Below are 20,516 nucleotides of genomic sequence, written 5' to 3' on the forward strand. Positions count from 1 at the left end.
ATGAACACGGGCGGTAATTAAACAGGCCAGTAACACGACCCTCTCTTGCTGAGGGAGTTTCAGTAATGACAGGGGAACGTGGATACGGAAAATGGCCGCCTTTGCCTGCAATTCGTAAAAGGGAATATAATTGGGCGACCTCAGGCTTAAATGACGGCCTTTGCCAACTCCTGACAAAACAGCCATAATTAAGAGCTCGCTGGCTCAGGAGGGGCCTGAAGGGGCTGATCTCTGAACAGCAGTGGAGGATTAGAGCAATGAGAGACCTGGCCCTACACCACACAAAGCTAGCATCACACATCACCTGTTTAAACTCACAGCGGTGGCCGGTGTGTTTCATACAGATACATGAGGTCATTACAAAATAAAAGCATTGCACACTGTATACAGTATGATGAGACCATATGTTTCAAGTAATAAACATGTATAGAGAAAATATTAAAAGACTAATACTCTATGAATATTGTTGTTTGGTAATGTTCAGAATGGCATCAAGAACTCAGTAGCTCCTTTTTTTTTACTTTACACTCCATGGAATTTTGATGTATTTCAAAGAGGCAGGATCATAATATTCACCTTTCCTCCTTGTTTTTAGATGACCTATAAATTGATAAAATATGTCTGGAAGGTTTTATTAGTTGCTATACAGACCTCCCAACTTTGTACGAGCAGAGGGAAAATATGAAGGGTTATAGAGCGAACAATCTCTTGATAATTAACAGGAGGATAAACAAAACATAAATTTGGATATTGCGTTTATTTGGACTACCACTCAAATATGCGTGAACCACGCAGTTTTAATTAAAAGATAAATCTATGTGACACTCCGCCTCAGAGTTAATTATTCAGTGTTGTATAATAAAAATAAAGCCTATTAAACATGCCACACACTGTATTTCTCCATTAACAGTATAAGAGCGTTGGGGACGTTTAGATTCAGAGCTGTGTGTTGTGTTTTCTCATGCTTTTCTCCTCCTCATTTTCAGCCCTCTAATTTCCATTGCTTTCTTTGTTCTGAAAGCTTCCAGTAAATGAGAAATATAGGAGAAATACATAAACGGAGAGTGAGGTAAGAGTAAGATCATTTCATATTTGCTGTACGTCAGCGTTACATTTTAACGATCTTATGTTTGCATGCGGCCCATGTTGATGACTTTGTGGGTCTCCGTGTTACAGGTGGTGCTCATTACGGTTTATGAAAGCCATTTGATTTCATTTAGTGCTGTTCACAGCTCTCTTTGGAACCACACATCAACAGACAATTTTTCAGTTTCACTATCAGTAAACATTATGGGCAGCAGCAGCCGTGGAGGAACTTAAATGGCTACAAAAGCTTTTAGACGAAGATCTGTGGTTTTCTGTAAGTGTGTTGTGTGTGTTATGCATTTCATTTTAAGCACTTGTGTGTGCATCTGTGTAACTTATGAACGTGATCTAAATAACCGTTATTGTTAGAGGAACAGTATACTTCACATATGCACATAAAACTCCCCAACTGTTTTTCACTTAAAATGAAATAACTTTAATATCTTTTGCCTAATGGGCACATTTTTTAAGATGAAATAACTTTGCCTCTAAAAAAACATAAAGGAACATTAAGAGTAATTAACAAGAATTAAACAACAAGGGGAAATATTTTCCCAACAATGACACACATTTTAAAAATCAGTTTTTGATGAACAAAGCAAAGTCGTCGTTTTTAGAGGTAGAGGTTTTATTGCGTAAAACACTGGATCAAACTGTACTGCTTCAAAGACATTAGAACTTCTAAACAGCAGAAAGAAAACAGCCATTGCTCAAATAAAAATGTTTTGATACTTCATCAGAATACTTTCTCTTATTTTATCAAACAGATGTATGATAATAAATAAAGACCAGGAATAATCCTTAAATACAATAACAAGTCGTCTACTTGTTGAAAGCATATTAGAAGCAATATAATCCTCTAGCCTCCTTTGCACCATCTCTGATATAGAAGTATTCTTCATTTAGGAATGTTGGACAGTATACAGTTGGACAATTCGTGAACACATAGAATATTACAGAGAGAAATAAAACTGACATGATTTTTTATTTTCCGAAGAAGCACAATATTGTAGAGCTCTAAAATATGCAAGCAACTGTATGAATGGACATAATTCGCTTACAGTTTTTTATATTTTTTTATGGGGATTACCCCCTAAACTAAGGGGATAAAGAACCACAAAAGAACTGAAATAAATAAAAAAAACTTCCAGTGTCAATAACAGAATTATTGCCAGATCTCCAAAAACGATCAATACTGAAAAGCAGAGAAACAGTGCGGTGAATGGAATGTCTTTTGATTTTTTTTAAACTCGAATCTACTTAGGTTGGGGAGCGCACACTAACATACATACACACAAGAAAAGCAAGCGACCCACAGGCACCAGAAAACACAGTAGTGCGTTGAAACCTCTAAAGCTTAATGTAGTCACAAAGTATGTCTTTAAAACATTTCATCCCTTTCGGAGATTATACAAATAGTTGCATTTAATTGATCGACTTGGTTTAAGGCAGTGAGAACTATCCTTAAAAAAAATGTAAATACTCAAACTAAAAGACATAAGTATTTTCTTGGGTTTTGGGTTGGGTTATTAAAGAACTGTCACATGGAGAACTTGTAACAACAACTCTAGACCACTGCTAGTTTTTTTAAGTCTATCTTTGTTTCTTGAGAAACCTAGGGCTCTGATAAGGGATAATGTTTTTATTTACTGCGTAGTGAGAAGCGTGGCGGGTATTTGTGAGTTCTCTAAAGTCCCTCTGGTTTGAGCAGAGCAGCCATAAGGCCCTGGGGTTTAAATGCTGAAATTCCCTGTGCTGAGCGAGAGGATATTGAGTTTCTTAAAGTCCGGATCATTTCTATTTATCACAAAACATTAATATCCACCCCCCACCACCCATGCATCTCTAACCCCCTTCACGGGCAAGAAAAAGCACCATACTTATTTACCTTCTAACCCTTCAATAAAAGGAAATACAATGATACACTTTATTTGGCTCTTTAAGAGGCTTGATTCCATACGATCCAAACTGCCTGCGTTGTTAATCTCTTTCAGTAGAGGAACATTCAGGATAACGAGTACACAAAAATGGGGCCATGTGGATAAAAAAAGACTTTTTTAAACATAAAAACAAATCAAAACTTGTACGAAACCATGTTAAAAACACACACACACAAAACAACAAACCTATAAATGTCTGAAGTTAAGATTACAGACAGGTAGCAGTAAAAGTGATTATCTATATACTTCATATCTACAGTTTGCTTTCATAATTCTGCTTTCTGAAGAGCTCTACAAAGAAGGTACAGTAGTCAATAAACCCAACATATTATTTTCACGTTACACAAAACAAACAACATTTTCAGCCTCTCCCTACATAGTTCCCTGTACATCTGTACACTTTACCTAACATCCACCAGTCAGAACAAAAGCAGCACTTTCATTAAGGCCAACCAATATTCTTTGTCATTAAGAAGTGTAGAATGGAAATAAAGCACATGTATAGTGTTTCCCCACTGTGTTGTTGCCCCAAATTACATCATAAAACTGCACAACAATGAAAAACAAAAACAAAAAAACACCAGTGATTATTATACAATGTTATTGACCATCATTATTTTTGTCACAGGAGGAGCGAGAGGGAACGAGGGAAGCTGACGGGAAGTGCTGCTAGTCATCAGACAGGTCTGTGGCTGACCCCTCCATCGCCCGGCTATACGGGCGACTAAGGTTTCTCTTCACGTGTTTTGAAAGAGTGAGGAGAGGTGAAATGAGGAAGAGGGAGGGGGGTGAATGGAAGCAGGGTGGGAGGGGGTTGAATTGATTTCCTCTGTGATGACAGCTCCAGTCAGGCTGGCACCAACTCCCCCTCCATCCCCCCATCATTTTTACGATCCTCATCCCTCCGTCCGTTGACTCCATCCCTGCACGTCAGTGGGCAAATGGCCACTGGTGGTGTCATGTTCGTGAAGGGTGCGCTCAACATCTCCCCTCCATCTTTCTTTCCCTTCCAACTGTCGAGGAATCGTTGCTGCGGATCGTTTTTCTGATAAAAGCATTATTTTTGGGACAAAAGTCACTCAGAGGACTTTAATGACAGTCTTTTTTTTACAAAGTCCTTTTTTTCTTTCTTCAGTAATGTCCCTTCAGCACTCATTTCAGGCAGATCCAATAAAAACAGTGTATTACGTTTCAGAACAGGATTTGGTTTGTATGCTTTATCATCTCTGTCCCGTGCTTCACAAAACACCCAGTGAGGCCTTAGTGAATTGATTCGGTTTCATCCACAAATTAAAGAATGAAAGTCAATGTCGTTTTTGAGAGCTGTAGTAGGCAATTCTTCATATGGACATTTGCAGCGCTAACACTCGATTGACATGGTGTCCACTAACTTGATGTAGCAACAATGACATTACCACTACAAACTGCTGAAGGTCATAAGAGATCCCTGTATCAAGCTTTATAATGTTTCACTCAAAAGAGTGAGGCATATCACCAGAAATACCTTCTCCCGTGGTCCCATGTGCCAAAGAGAGAGGGTTCCCATCCTCTGAGTCTATGCGGGAACGTTTGAAGCGGCGGTCTGGGTACTGGCTGTTGTCAAAGGGCATGCGGTGCACGCACAGAACATGGGTCTTCAGGTTGCCTTTTTGAGAAGCGCTATAGGGGCAGTACTGGCACTGGAATGGCCTCTGACCTCCGTGACCTGTGTGTTCAAGAGAAAGCAACATCATAAATAAATAAATTTACAATTGTTTTTTTCAAAGCGTCTTTCTATAAAAAATATCAACCACTTACAAAAGGTTCACTTACAACAACTACAAGTCAGACGTGTAATCTTTTGATTCGTCAGTTTGTATTACATCTATTTTTCGAATCTGCTTGAAACTGTGAACATTTTTGGTTATTTAGACACAAACGTTTTCTTTGTGCGCCATTCCACAGAACTTTGAAAGTGCTCTTTTCAGCTTGGAGCAAGTACAACTGTTTAAGAGATTGGATCTGTTCATCGGCGCATTGGACACAATGGCTCTTAATAGCCCACACAAGTCTGTTTGAGGAATGCAGATTACGTGCCTATCATATCTGGCTCTCTTATCAGGCCCATCCACTTAGACTAAAGCCAGGCACTTTCGGCTACACACTACTTTAGAACATTAATAACAGTACATTGGCTCTCCATTTTTCTCAATTCAATTTGAAAAGCAACTAAATCAAATTAACATGCTGGTTTAAAATAGCAGCCGTGTTGGTGTGGAGAATGTAAAGCGGCTGCATTAAAGGTGGAGCCTCAATGTAATTTAAAAAAAATTGAAGCATACCCGGGTGTGTGTGTGGCAGCAAAAAGAAGGATTTATAAGCACTTTGTGTTTGGCTTTGGAGTCTCAGAGGGTTTTGAATACGACAGTGTCTGTTGAGGCCCTGGTACAAAGGGGATTGCTACAAGTTTTAGAGCTTTCGATGTTCCAGTTGTCTGATAAGCAAGCCAACGGCGCACAATCCCGGCCGCTTGATTCATTCGAACTTTAATTTCACACTCCCTTACATCGCACTAAGTCTGAGAGGCAGAATATTCTCGTGCCTTTTTATACATGGAGCAAACGAGTGTCGCCAACTGTGAGATTTCTTTCTTATTTCTCACATATTTTCTCTGTTTTCATGAAGGAATGGGTGTTTGGGAGATGCGGAGGGAGTTTTTATAGCTGGTTCATGGACGGAGGCAATTTCCAATTCTGTTTAAAAAGAATCATATTGTGTGTGTAGGAAGGATGAACCAGACAGAAAGAAAGAGAAAGAGGAGGGTGTCGCGCTCGCTGTGGCTCTGACAGGACCGCAGGTAAATGATTAACAGTTCTCATAGAGACACAAAAGAAGAAAGCCTATTGATATGGAACCTCTGTCACAGTTCCATATTCTTCCGGAAATCTCGCGGCTCGCTTTTCAAAGTGAGATAATACTGCCCCTTAAGGGTGCCTATTTGGTGGTCAAAATAATTGGTAACAATGAATCCTATTTCAAGGGGTGTTCTGTGACAGAAGACACTTTTCTTATATCAGATAAATATAACATTGAACCCCATCTCAAAATGTTCCCCATAATAGTTGTCTCAAAGAAACTAATTGGGGCAATTTTTGGCTAGTTTTATTGCTGGTCCTTAAATGACAAGAGAAAATGGAGGAGAGCTGAAATGTGAAGCACCAAGATTACAGTGTATTGTAGCATATGTGTTATCCTTGTGTTTGATTTCAGGTGATGGAGTGCTATTCATCTGCTTTTATAATTTTATGTCCTTTACTTTTAAAAATACAACACATAAACACTTTTGTGTATACTTTGTCTATGCTATGGCTTCTCTTGATTATTATATCAAAGCAAAATTTTGTTTTTGCTTTACATGAGAAACTGCTCATGGGTGTTTATGTACGGAGGTGTGTTTTGACATGTTTGTTATTTTTTAAATGTTCAAAATGAATGCAGTGAAGAATATAAATGGTGATGGAATTCTCAGAAAAAGCTTTAAATATACTCTGTAAATAAATATTATGTTCAAATGTATAAAAATATAAAGAAAATATGTTAAATAATGAGGACATCTGCACATGTAAATGTGTGTGTTTACTTATTATTTTAAAAACTCAGTTTATTTTAAGGGCTCAGATTATGGTTAAATTTTAGTAATTGTAATTAGCTTCAGTCAAAACAATAGAACTTTTGTCTCCACTTCAAATCATTTGTTCTTGGCCGAATCTTTTGATTGCAGTCTTTGGTATTTTGATGAAAACAGTTTGTGAAATTGTTGAGATCTTTTTTGACATTATTGCAATTTAAAAAAAGGCTTAAACATAAGTTTCCATTTGTTCCTTATTTAATCTCACTGCAGTCTAAGAGACATAATTGACATATCAGAGAGATCTCATTTATGATTTTTCTATGGGAAAGTACATATTTGCAACACAACTGACAGTGATGGTAAAAACTCTTTTCTTTTCTTTTCTTGTTTTTCTTTCCTTTCTTTTATTCAAAGCTCTCACATGAATCAAGAGAATCATGGCCAAGTGACATGAACTAGTATGAATCATTTTATTTTTTTCATTCTTTCCCTTTCTCTCCAGCATGCATCAAAAACATCATAAAAATTCCAATGCGCTTGTTACCAATGACCAACACATCCTTTGAATGTTTTGTTTCCAAAAACCACTCATTTACATTTGCAGCTGCACATTCAAGTTTTTTTAAAATAACATAGATATGTTTCTTTTTCTCCTGTAACCTAGTCTCAAAATAGAGAGTTAAGAGAGAAAAAGAGAAAGACTTCTATTATTTTCAGCAGTGTGCCATTATCACGCCTGCCTAATTAACCCCTGAAGGCCTCGTATGTGGAGATCAGAGGGCGAAGGAGAGGAGGAGGGAGAACCAATGATAACACCCACTTCCTGCAAACTCCCCGACATCCCTCCATCAGTGTCCTTCATAATCTCACTGTCTGTCATGCCAAAAATGAAAACAGAACAAATGAAAAACATTCATTCAATTCACACATTTTCTATTTCCCTATAGCAGGATATCTTAATATCCTTTTCTCTCTCGGTTTTAAACCCTCATCCTCTCCCAAAACATGTCTAAGGCTCCCTCTTGCGGTGCCTTCTGCTCTCACCCTTTGTCGTTTTCATTCTCTTCCTATAATCTCATCGTCACACACAAAATGCAATCAAAAAATGCACGAACAAAACAATAGAATGCCTTTGAACAATGCGTCTACATGTTGTGGTATGTAAGCAAGCAGACGCATGCTCGCACACACGTGCACAGACACGGAGCTGCTTTGGCATGTAATCAAAATCACTCTTATACAAATTCCATCTGATGCCAGAGCTACCATCTGTGATAGAGAACTGCCTCTTCACCTCTGTCTGTCTGTGAGAAGTCATGTCTCCGACGATCAGCAACAAAGAGTATGTGTGTGTGACAGAGAGAAAGAGGGAGAGAAGGGTGTTGAGAAGGAAAAATGATTAATTTGCAGAATGCTTGTGATTTGCTCATATATTATTATAACAGCTCATCAGCACATGACGAATCCCCTGCCCCATGCAGCAGAATGAACCTGCAGGGCTTCAGCACTTTTACTATGTGTGTGCGTGCATGTTTACACACTCGAGCATGTGTCCCTGTGTATGTGTGGCATGTCTTTGAAAAATAATAGCTCATGAGCATGTCATGAATTTCTGTTCCTGCATGTGTGTGGCTTTATGTTGGGGTACGTGTACAGTATAGCATGTTGTGGTGTTTGTGTGCATCTTGCATGTGTGTGTGTGTGTGTGTGTGTGTGTGTGTGTAAGCTGGCACCTGACAGGCTGCAGAGCCTCTAATGACTTTCATATGCTCACTGTGAGTAACTCTATCTATAAGAACGAGTGAGATAGGAAAACTGAAGGAGAGAGAGACCTCCGTTCTATGAGTGATCAAGGATTTAAACACTCATATCCTTTCAGCTCACACTAAAGGTATGGATAAGGTCGCCTGATTCAGAACTGATGTGGTTTAAATACTTCCGCTCCAGGGTTCCTGTTTTACATAGGGTATGTTTTAGTACACAGTTTCCCACAAGGTGAAACATTGTATTGAGGTTGAGGTTACTCTGTTGTTCAGTAGACTTTACTGGGTAATGTTATGCAAGTAGCAACTTTATCTCAGTTGTTTCTCTTAATCATTTTAGGATTTAGAAGAAATGAAATTGAAAAAAATGTGAGACAATGGTTGATATACCGCTATTCAACTATGACAATTGTATATATAACATCTGTATAAAATGTGATTTTAAGGAATTATCTGGGATTTCTTTTTAAATTTAATTATTCACATACATTATGATGCTTTTTCTTTTTTTGTGAAGATTTGGGGACTTTTATAAAATTGATACATACTTTGATTACACTTTGGATTACATAAACCTGTAAAAGCTTTATATCTCAAAACTGCTCAGAATGCAGATAAAACGTATAATTTCAAGCGACAAAATGATAATTTCATAAAGTAATATTACGGATGTCTGATTCTTAAGGTTCAAATGAGATAATCTTTGAGAAATCTCATTTGCTAGATTTCTTTTTTTCATGGCTTTAGTTGATCACATAACTGTTAAGATCCAGTACCTGTATAGGCACGGCAATCCTTGCCCAAAAGTGCTGCATGTCTGTGTATGTGCCAGTTTTCTTCTGCTTTGCTCCTGTGAGAAAACCTAACGTGCCTATGAGAACACTCACACAGCACGTGCCGTATATCCATGTGCTTATATCTGAGTGGAAACTTTTCTTCTCTGCGTGTGTGTGTGTGTGTGTGTGTGTTTGACTGTCACCTATATGGAAGAGAAGAAGAAGATAAAGAAAAAACAGAGAGAGTGTGTGAGTGTGTGTCTGGGGAGCACGCAAGCCACAGAAGGTGTGAGCAGTAAAAAGTGATGTACCATCTGTCGGCCAGTAATAACCTGCGTGTTGTAAAGGCTGGGAGATTACTCAGCAAAGAGAGCTTCCAAACACCCAAATCCCTCCGCAACGTTAGTGCGCCACGCACTATCTCTCCCCACCTGCTCCCAAAACCCTGCCGAGAAAGATTCCACACTAAAACCGACATCACACCTTCAGATCCACTTGCTTTGATTTGGTAAACACAACGAAGCAAAGACATGACTACAATAGGCCGACAGTAAGCTGAACATCTTTACACGGCTTTATATAAACCTGCACTGCACCACAACACAAACTCACTCAGATATAAATTCTGTTTTAGACAGATTTTATTGTTGTGAACAAGATCAAAAGAATTTTTTATAAAGACAAACAGTGGATTTTGTAGGTTATCCGCCTCTCACAAATCAATCACAGTGAACATTTCTTTAAAAAAAGTATATTAATAGAATATTTTTAATGCTGCGTGGAGCTCTAAGGAAAATCATGGCGCAGTTTGAAAAAACTGATGCTGTGGTTTGTCTCTCTGGGAAAAACAACCCGAAAACAATGCAAAAGAACTGAGAACTGGTTGAGACCGAGTGTGTGCAGAAGATCTGAAAGCTCCCATGGTAAACACTTAAGTAGTTTTCCAACCGCCGTGTCAGAAGTAATTTTTAATACACTTTCAAAAAGAACATTTTATGTACCAAAAATTCCCCAAAATGTCTCTACTCATCATCTTTAGCTGGCTTCATTTCATCCTTTCTGAACAAATGGAATTCTGTGTAGTCTTTCAGAGCATTTCGTTTGGTTTGTCCACATGGACATGTCTGAGTAACTACGTGGAGAAAGTTTTGGGGAAAGGTTCTTTAGATAATATACCACTTCCTTTACTGGCAGTGTATGAGAGGTTCTGGCAAGGGCCTACATGGAGCCCTGTGATTGGTCAAGAGTTAGAAAGGCTCAAGGGTAAAAGGCAGTATATACATCATGTGATGAGAGCGATGTGTCAGGCGGTCTCAGCAGTACTGTATGTCTGTGTGTGGGTATCTGTGTGGCCAAGGGAGGAAGAGTTCATGAGTACTCATCTGCTGTTCTGTTCACTTCTCTCTCTCCCCACAGAGCATATTGCTGCACATTCTAGTGCTGAGCTGTCACTGCAGACACATAATAAATGTCTGTGAGTGTGTGTGCATGATGTGTGATTGTGTGTGTGAGAGAGTCCAACTTCTAGCTGACTAGTCTCAAACTAGTCTTTAAAAGTGGTCATAACTAACAAAGAGTGTGGGTAAGTAATGACAGAATTGTCATTTTGGGTCATTTTTAAGCTTCATACTGGGTTAAAAAGTGCTCCACTGTGAAATTCAGTCTTGTCTAGCTGACTTATGTTTTTAAGAACAACCGGATTGCGTTTACAAATCATTTCAAATTACTGTTTCATATTTTTATGTTTTTTTTTGCTCTAAATCATCACTGGACAAAGTTTAAAATATTAAGGTGCTCAACTTAAGTTAAAGGAAAGTTTTTTTTATATTGTGATGTTTATATACTGTGATCAATGGCCTTCTAATATATATACTTACTAAGATCTTAACTGTATTTTTAAAGGTAAACAACAGGTAATGTGTTCATCAAAAAGTAAAACATTTCATGTTTTGTACCTGTAGAGGTATAGGGGTATCCTCCAGTGACAACTATTGATCTTAAAGCATTTATAACGTTTTTATCAGGGACAATAGGTGTCTGTTCTCTTTAGTTAATGTAACATTTAAAACAAGCTTAGGCTGATAAAAAATGACATAAATTGACTTATGAATGCTCAAAATGAAAGTTTTTGAGGAGTGTGTATGTTTACTTTGTCCATCACTAGATTACTGTATGTAAACAGCTGCTTTATTCACTCTTGCGACCGGTCTTTATCCTTTCACTAACCCAGTTTATTATGTTTGAAATATCAGCCTACACTAACTATGTTAATAAAGTATTAAAGTTAATCAGTTTACTTTGTTCTATTCAAGCATCATATAGAAACTCATGAAATAGCTGCAAACGCAAGTTTTGTGGTCTCTGGCAGTCATTTTGCTACAAAATCAATTATTATATTAGTCCCTCTCACTATCCACCACTGCCTGTTTTCCACACGACTCTTCCCCCCTCTTCTCTTGGATTTCCCCCTTCTACTTCCATCTCTTGCTTTCTTCTCATTCCTACCTTCTATTCCTCTCCAGGACCTATTTGTCTGCCATAACAGAAATCCCTTCTGTTGAAGGGAGTTAGTAGAGAAGGCTTTAGCGGGGGGAGGGACAGGACGTGCCACCTCCAAATAAGTTCCATTAATCACCCAACACACTCTAATGTAACTAATATTTTACAATTAGAGAAGACATGATGGAGCTTGGAGCCATCTATCTCTCTTATATCACATGATCATCGATTCATAAGACCCTGTCTGAGAGCTGAGCAAACACGCACACACAGAAACACAAACGCACATAAGTTGCGTGTGCATGTGTGTGAGGCCGCATGCGCACGCTGATGATGACCATAACGACACGCTGTATCCAGGCGCCGGGTATTCACACAGAGCTCTCGAATGGTGACGGATGACTGTTGTCTGTGTGTTTGTAAATGAGAGAGTAAGGACGTGCACAAAAATGTGTAGAAATGTGAAAAGGCTGTCAAATAATGTCTGAAAAGATTGATTACAGATTGACTACGGATTGAAAATGGAAAGAAAGTGCAATTCTCTCTGGAGACAATGCCTTTCGCTCTCAGATAACGTTTAGTTCGCTCTAATGACGAGATTTCATATGAACAGGCTAAACGTGTTTAATATCACCCGTGCGACTCGGTGGAAGAATAATCTTATGAGATCTAAAGTATTAAAGGTGCAGTTCACTCAAAAATGAAACATTTGTCACCATTTATTCACCCTCAAGTTGTTCCAACCTATTCAACTTACACACAGTTATCTGGCGGATGGCATAAATTGCTTTTTTCCTTGCAATGAACACTAATGTTGACCATTTTCATTGTATGAAAAAAATATTTTGTATTATTGTATGTTTTGTAATAGTGTATGCATCAAGTTTTTGTTCGATGTCAAAAAATCACACAGGTTTGGAGTTACATAAAAGAACAGTAAATGAAGGACACTCGGAGTCAACTGTGCCTGTAAAACATGTCTGAAACTCCCACATCATTTCTATCAAGATTTACTAGTGTAATTTCCCTGTGTTAATTATAATCGTTTATCTGTCACTGTGTTGGCGTTCAAAGATCACAAAGTATTGGAGGCCTCCATTCTCCGTAACAAAAGGTGCTATTAGTTGGTTTACAGCGCCATCTGGTGGTATAAATTAAGAATTGTGGCTTCTCCGCTTTCAGCTTGCTGGCCAAATGAAAGCCAGCTGAACAAATGAGAGGGAAGAGAGGTTCAAGCTCAGGTCACCATCTGCCTGGCTACAAGTGCTGGCACACAGCAACCCAGCCGTGCAGCCTTCTTAAACACATCAGCTACATACACACACATTTATACGATACGATGCCAGTGCACGGAGGAGGACAAGATGGCGTGATAGAAATGTGCTTTGACTGTTGACAGTCGTTCAAAGGGTTTATAAACACACACATAACAAAATGTGTATGATAACCAAATAACACTAATTATATTCCTATCCCATGCAATTTAGACAATACTTAAATACTTAAGCATTACCGAGGTTCACATCACTAAAATGGTACAGTAACATGATTCTTATTCATTTTTATAGGGGGATTCAACACTTCACAACAGAACAATTTATATGACCTGTTAGCCTGATTTTTGGTTAAAATCTATCTTTGTTTTATAATTAATCTGGTTTGATTTCATTGTTTTGATTAGTCTTCCTATCAGCTAAAAATAAATAAGAAATGACAAATAAACAACTGAGTAAATTGTAGGTTACAGGATATTATCCCCCCCAATACTCTAAATCACCAGATGTTATGTACATTGTCTTCCCTGTCCATTTTACTGTCCATATCTTGACCTTTATTGTTCCATTAAATGTTAATAAAATAATTTTAGTCGACTCTGTTCTGGGTTAAAAAGTTCCCTCATGGTTCGACCGCTCCAGACAGGGCAGACATAAGGAGGGGGTACAGGAAAATGAAACGGTTACTTTTTCAGGATGTGGGTTTTATTAAGTCCAGGCCCTTCCCCATCTGGTCTAGTGTAGCTGATCCGTTTAAAAATTAGTCAGGCGTTGACCTTAGACACCTTCTCTCACCGGGGTACTGACGGCAGGTTAACACAAATATGGATCCCATCAGACTAAAGTACTGTAGATCGGGTTTCCCTCCACGGGGCCAGGCTAACTCAAAAGAAGAGGTTAAAGGAAAAAAATACAACAAAGTACTGACTTCTATGGGGGGAAATCCCTTAGTCTGTAGTGGAATGGGTGCGCAAGAACTGTGCTGAGGGGAACATTTTTGTGTGTTTGGTCTCATCTCTCTGAGGTACTGACATAATAGACCCTTGTGCCAAAGGGTGTCAGTTAGAATTTGTCATTGTCCTATGATGAGAGTGTGTGACAGGGCAAATCCATCTCTGGTAAGAGCCAGTGAAACGGTGACGTCCCTGAGAGGCATATCCTGCACTTAAATGTTTGTTGCTCAGATACGATAAATGACATCATTGAATAGCAGTCATATCTGCTTATTGTATTGGTATCACACAAGTGCCTCAGAAAGTCAAAAGGTTTTAAACTGCCACGTGTAATGATTTCAAGACACAAAGGCCATATGTTGCAATGACCAAAAAAAGAGGAAATAAGAGGATAAGCATTCACATTTCCAAACTGTTTTCAGGCTTTTACAGGTTTGGAGAATTAACACGGCTCTAGCCCAAGGCTAGAGAAGCACGGTTAGCAGAAACACAGCTGGTAATACGAGCTGTCATAATCTATACTGCTCCTGTGTCAGACATACACACACACTCACCAGAACACACAGGCCTGTAGCCCTGCAGCTAACACCATGTACTACACTTAACAGTGGAGTCAGGGGTTGAGTAAAAGCGAGAACGAGAGAGAGATTTATAATTTCTGCTGTCTATCCTACAAGTATTGCTATTGCTAGCAACAGTTTATGTTTAAAGATCGGGTAACATACTATTTCCTGCATTCTGACTTCTTTACACTGTTAAATGTGCTGGCTTCTCATGCTTAACGTGGTCAACTTGTTGAAAAACGAGTTGGACATATGACGTAGTATTTCTGTGCTTGATGCACTCCCCCAGCACTCCAACTTGTTTCAGAAAGCTTGTTTTTTAAGTCTGAATCCCTGTTTCGTAACAGGTATCCTATTCCTTTTATTCTCCTTGAAAAGCATGCCCAAGGCAAGGCGAAAGAATTAGCCAGCCCACAAGCCAACCAATGAGCGATAGGAAGACCCGCCTATCAAGATTGGCTGCGCTGTGGGGCTGCATCTTGTTAATCTTGCGATAGTGAGAGAAGTTGAGGTGTGTTTGTGTGTTCACAGCATTTGAGTGATGGATGTTGTATAAACGGTTGAAATAATGCTGGATCTGGAGATCCGGACATTAACTCCTAGCAGGTAAATCAAACTAAGTCACATGTCTGTGTTTTGTTGGCTATCGGTGGGTACGTACATAATGTAAAAAACACGAAGGGATTATTGCGATGATGTACTGTGTGCTCATGCTTTAGTTCCTCCAGCAGCTCATCTTTTTCCAGAAATAATCGTACAGCTGTATCTCTCATTTATAAATTTGATCTACTTACTAAATACTACATATGCAATACTACTGTATAGGTACTCAAGGTTAATAGGAAATTGGCAGAAACTGCATGCGTTACCCGATCGTTAAATGCTGACCTAGTGTGTGCCTGTAACTGTACAGATGAGTGTCGGGATTGTGTTTATTTACAAAAATTTAATGCGATTTAAATTAGCACAGCAAACAATCCTGTTGTGAATGTGAATCTTTGTCTCGTAGTAACACGTCAGCATACTTGAAACAAGATCTTGAAACAAGACAGTTGTAGAGTAAGTTACTCCACCCAAAAAGCAGAAGTTGTTCAAAACCTTTATAAATGTCTTTTGTTCTGATAAACACAAAGAAAGATAGTTGGAAGAATGTTGGCAACTGACGGATCTGGGACATCATTGACTACCATGGGTATTTTTGTTCTGAAGTTAAACAACCAGTTCTAAGGCAGCATATTTTTTTTCCACTACATGGTAGTCAGTGGTTCCTCAGAAATGTCAGCTAGAAATATTTTTCCAAATATCTTTCTTTGTGTTAAAAGAACAACAAAATGTATACAGGTTTGGAACAAAGAGTGAATAGTGTGAACTATCCCTTCGAGTGTATTTTGTCTCGTTGCATTGGAAGATTTAAGCATAATCATCAAGTGGGAATACATTTTGCCAGTGAAACAATAGAAAACATATTCAATTTTAAGATAGGTTTTTTGAAAACAAGTATGTAAACTTGTATAATCTTGAAGGATATTTATTTGTTTTCACTGGACACATGACAAAGACACTGATTAAGAATACGATTTTCCAGATGGTCATTTAAAGTTAGTGGCCTTAACGTTCAACATTGTCACACTCAACATTAGACATTTTTGAAATGTAAAATTGCAACTCAAAAAGCACAAAAATGCTCAGTTGTTCACACTGACGTTTCATAGTTTGAATACATTTTATTTCTCATTATAAGTACAGTTCAGTAGTTACAAAACAAAGCATCTGCCATGAGGATACAGCAACCAAATGAAAGTCATACAGTCCACAAGACAGCTCAGACGTGTGGAATGCTCATATATTAGTCCAAAAGGATTGAAAGAGCGATAGAGGCTTATTCATACTACACAGAGGAGGGAGCCAGAGGTGTGCTCATCTAGAACCAGTGTATATAGGGATTGGTCTCCTATCACTGACCCTCCCTGTCATATTCCTTTACCTTACAAAGCCTGTACTAGTTTTTCGTAAACTAGTTCACTAAACAGTTTCAACTTTGAGACTTTTTCTTTTAAAGTGTAGCATATACAAAAGGATGTAAACTAGAACGGAGACTGAAAACGGATTCATTTTTCAGATGTTTGTTTTGCAAAGAGGACGACTAAAGAATAGATTTTAATATTTGAATAGAACAGATTGGACTTGACTGTATCGCCACATGGAATCCATACACAATGACTTATGGGAAAGTTCATTGAATTAATTCTCAAAGCAACAGAGATGACCATCATAGGATGAGATTGTTTGAACTACACAGACCAAATTAGCAGAGTTCACAAAAAAAGAATAGAGAGAATATCATTTCACAATGTCAAGGGACTCACAAAAAAACACGCACGCACACGCACCTTCATTTTCCATTAGCAATCTGTGTACTGTATAGACTGGTTTTTCATTTACTATCACAGTGGAAAATACTTCAGGGGAAACTAAAAGTTTGTATTTGCTTGCATGAGGCATGGATATATATATACTGTATGGATTTACTGTATATGCTTGCAGCAACAGAAGAAGATTGTCGATCTTTCTTTTTTCTTTTCTTTTAATGTTATTTGTATTTTACAGAGGTGAAAGGCAAAACTTACAGTACTAGAGAAGAAAATTTCCAATCTAATACCTACACTCTAAAACAGCTAGCTTTGTAAATGCAATAACGCGTGACTGTATCTATGGCTAGACAATATTTGTTTCTTGTTTGCATGTTTGTTTTTCTTTTCTTTTTTTCTTTTTCATTAATAATTGAAGACATCAAACCATTTCAGTAGTCCGTAACACTTTGCAACACTGATTGGTGGCAGTATTTTACAAACACAATCTCATAACCAGAGTACTTGAAGTGAGCGAGACTGAGATCAAAGCGTGTAGGGTTAGGGTCTCGATTCTGTTTGATTTCTGCAGGCTGTACTTGTGCAGTCTCCTTGGCTCTTGTCGTTTCATCAGACACGCTCGGTGTAAACTCGTTCTTCCTGTCACCTCAGCTGGTTCCGTCTCTGCTACGGTGCTCTTTTTCAGAAGTTCAGCTGCGAACGTCTGCACGCCAAAAACATCAGGAGAACAAAACACGGACGCATATTGTGAATTCGGTTTTCAAGGGATAAAGCCATAGCCACAGTAAACTTAGCTTCCCTTTTTGGGTTTTTACTGAGGGACACTTTTTCATTTTTTTTTACATACTGGATTGTCATTCATCCGTGCTGACGTCCAGGCACTGACTGCTGAGTGTGTGCGGGAAGAACAAGAGAGTTTTTAATAAGAGTGTGCTTGGTCTCCAGACGTGTGGTAGGTTGGTCCAAAAGCCCTGGCAGAACGGTTTAGGGAGTCTCAGAGAAATAACATTGGTCAAGTTTCAAACACTGATAGAGCTCCATTTTATATTTTGTCCAAGAGGGTCTGTTCAGTTTCTCCGTCTCTTAGTGGGCAACTGCGTCTGGCCGCCATCTTGGTTCAAGGAATGTGTTGCTCTGAGGGACAATCACTAAAAAGTTTCCTCACTAAGTCAAAAAAGCATTTAAAAACACAAGGTATTTATCAGCTACACAAGGGAGGATTCAAGACACATAAAACACAGGAAGCAAAAATCGTTTTTTTTCCTCGTTTCCAGCTCACTACACATCGACAGATTTTCTTCACTTCATCCAGCGAAACGCTTGTGTAGGAAACCAACCGTGCTGTCCATATTTTCACCATCTATTTTATTAGCATTTTTTTCTCTCTTCAAGTCTTTAACGTTAAATAATGCATTTGATAACATAATGTCCTTCATCATCATTGTCCTCTTCCTCTTTTGTCCGTCACCTGCTCTTGGTCGCTCAGTCCGGTAGTGGGGTGATGTTAGTTTCTGATTAGTCCTGCATCTCTGTGTCAGTTAGGCTATGTTCAGGGGTAAGAGCAGAGCCAAACCTTCGGGAAGCCTCTTCCTCCGCCCACAGATGAACTACGGTTAAGAGAACAAACGCAGATTAACACCACTGCCTGTGTGTGCCCGCCCTCCTGCTCTCTCTCTCACACAAATGTTCAGAAATACATACAGTTTCTGAACGACAGAAATAATGACAATAAAAAGTACTGCAAAAAAAACCAAATCATATGAATCTTTTTTTCTAACATAAATATATTTTTCTAATATTTTAGTAGCAACACTTCATGAGCTGTGAAATGTATAGAATTTAGGATAAATCTTTTTTTTTGCTTTTTTACATAAAACGTTTAAATAAATACATATAGTTTTAAATGTTGCTGGCAATTTAGTTGTAAACACTTTTTATTGAATGCATTTAAATGATATATTTAATTTATATTTTATATTGATTGTGTTCATACAAAATTGCCCCATATATATGCTCATATAACTACTTAACTACTTTACTTCATTTTAAGTCATTTTCTAGTGTAAAGCTATCATATAAAATATAAATAATATCAATACAGTACATCATAAAGTTAAAAAAAATCTTATAAAAAACAAGGATCAAATAATAGATAAATAATTAAACAAATCTTGTTAATTAAAGACATTTGTTTACGGTTCAAAGAAGAACATGACAGTGGATAAGGATCTTTTTTTTTTTTTTTTTTGCAGTTTCTATTGTTTCATTGCATTAAGTGTTACCAAAATGTGCATCTTTTGATTTAATAAAAAAACAGGTTTAGGTTTATGATAAGCTAACAATGATTTAAAACACACACACACACGCACACTTTTGTATTTGATAACTCAATAAGAATTTCAAAGCAACAGTTATTATGAAGAATATGAGGTTGAATATGAGGCGAGGCATTTAAAAAGAAATAAATGATTGCACTGAAGACGATAACGCCTCCATGAGGATGTGTGTGTGTTTTTAAATAGTACCTATTAACTTTATGAATTCAGATGTACATTTAACCTTCAATGACACAATGGAACACAAATCTTGAGAATTATTAGATAAAACATTAGATATGGGAGGAGGGTAATTTAAACACTTTCATACTTCTTCCACTTCTAATATCGAGATATAAATATATAAAGCTTTCTAATATCAAGACAATAACTCTAGGAACATCTCACTTGTGCAATTACTGCTGAAGTTTGAATCCGGTGAAAATGCTTACTGCTTTTGTTCTATTTATGCGCTATCGCCGTTTCAACTAAATAATATAAATGTTGTTTAATTCCCTCTACATCCCCTAAGAAAATTATTTGGCAATAAAATCTACAGAGTGCATTTCCAAGTCGTGTTCTTTTAAAGTGCCTCTATGAAAATGACAAAATGAAATTAAAACATGCATTTGTTTGAGCGTGCTCTCGCAAGAGATGTTGTGGAAATGAAACGAGGAGTCAGTTCACCACTAATAACTGAATAAAACATTGTCATTTAGATTTGCCAGAGAGCAATAATGCTAACGCCTACTCGCTTTGCGTTATGCGCGCAATTTCGAGATGCGCTTTTTCAAACAGACGCATATCAGGCCCTTCTGAAAGCGCTGATAGAGATTAGGACAAAGAATTAACCCACTTTTGCCTACTCACAAAGAGGATGCTCACTAACAAATATTTACTTTAGTGAGAAATGACACTATGTAATTCTGAAAATAATTTTTATAATTTTTTTATTTTTATTTTATTTTACAAATTGTAAGGAAAAAGAGGGAAATGTAATAAAAAAAAGCATCGGACTTGATCTGGATAAGAAAAGCGCAGCCGTTTTTGTACACACGATTTAAACTGGAAGCTGCTCTTCACATACTTTGTCCAGGAGATGGCAGTATAAGCCCCCAAATTACTCATCCGCCCAAACTCACTTTGAGAATAGGATCATGTTTCTCAATGTCATTTTCCTTTAACCTGCTGATGTTTCATGTTAATCCACAGATGAAGTGGTTGTTATTTATCAAATATGAAGTGATTGGCAGTGTTTTTAAGAATACGCCGCAGTCGTGGCTCTACAGCTGTCTGCTTGCATTTCCGGTGTCCGTGAGGAAATTAAGATAATCATAAGCAAAATGATAATAAATTATGTTCTCAAGT

At 37.9% G+C, this 20,516-nt stretch overlaps 1 protein-coding gene across 6 annotated transcripts in view; it reads right to left on the minus strand.

Moving 5' to 3' along the window:
* Positions 1-2,052: 2,052 nt before the first annotated feature.
* znf536 (zinc finger protein 536) overlaps positions 2,053-20,516 on the minus strand; it is a 217,709-nt gene continuing 199,245 nt past the window's right edge. For 5 of the 6 annotated variants that reach the window (XM_056749593.1, XM_056749594.1, XM_056749591.1 and 2 more), the window contains one exon: positions 2,053-4,731. In XM_056749593.1, coding sequence (XP_056605571.1) covers positions 4,496-4,731 — 236 coding nt within the window. In that variant the 3' untranslated portion in view covers positions 2,053-4,495. Of the gene's footprint in view, positions 4,732-16,078; positions 18,441-20,516 lie in introns of those variants that run through there. The other variant, XM_056749596.1, reaches the window with a different exon arrangement.

Source organism: Triplophysa dalaica, chromosome 1, assembly GCF_015846415.1.
Source record: "Triplophysa dalaica isolate WHDGS20190420 chromosome 1, ASM1584641v1, whole genome shotgun sequence".
Taxonomy (NCBI): Eukaryota; Metazoa; Chordata; class Actinopteri; order Cypriniformes; family Nemacheilidae; genus Triplophysa; species Triplophysa dalaica.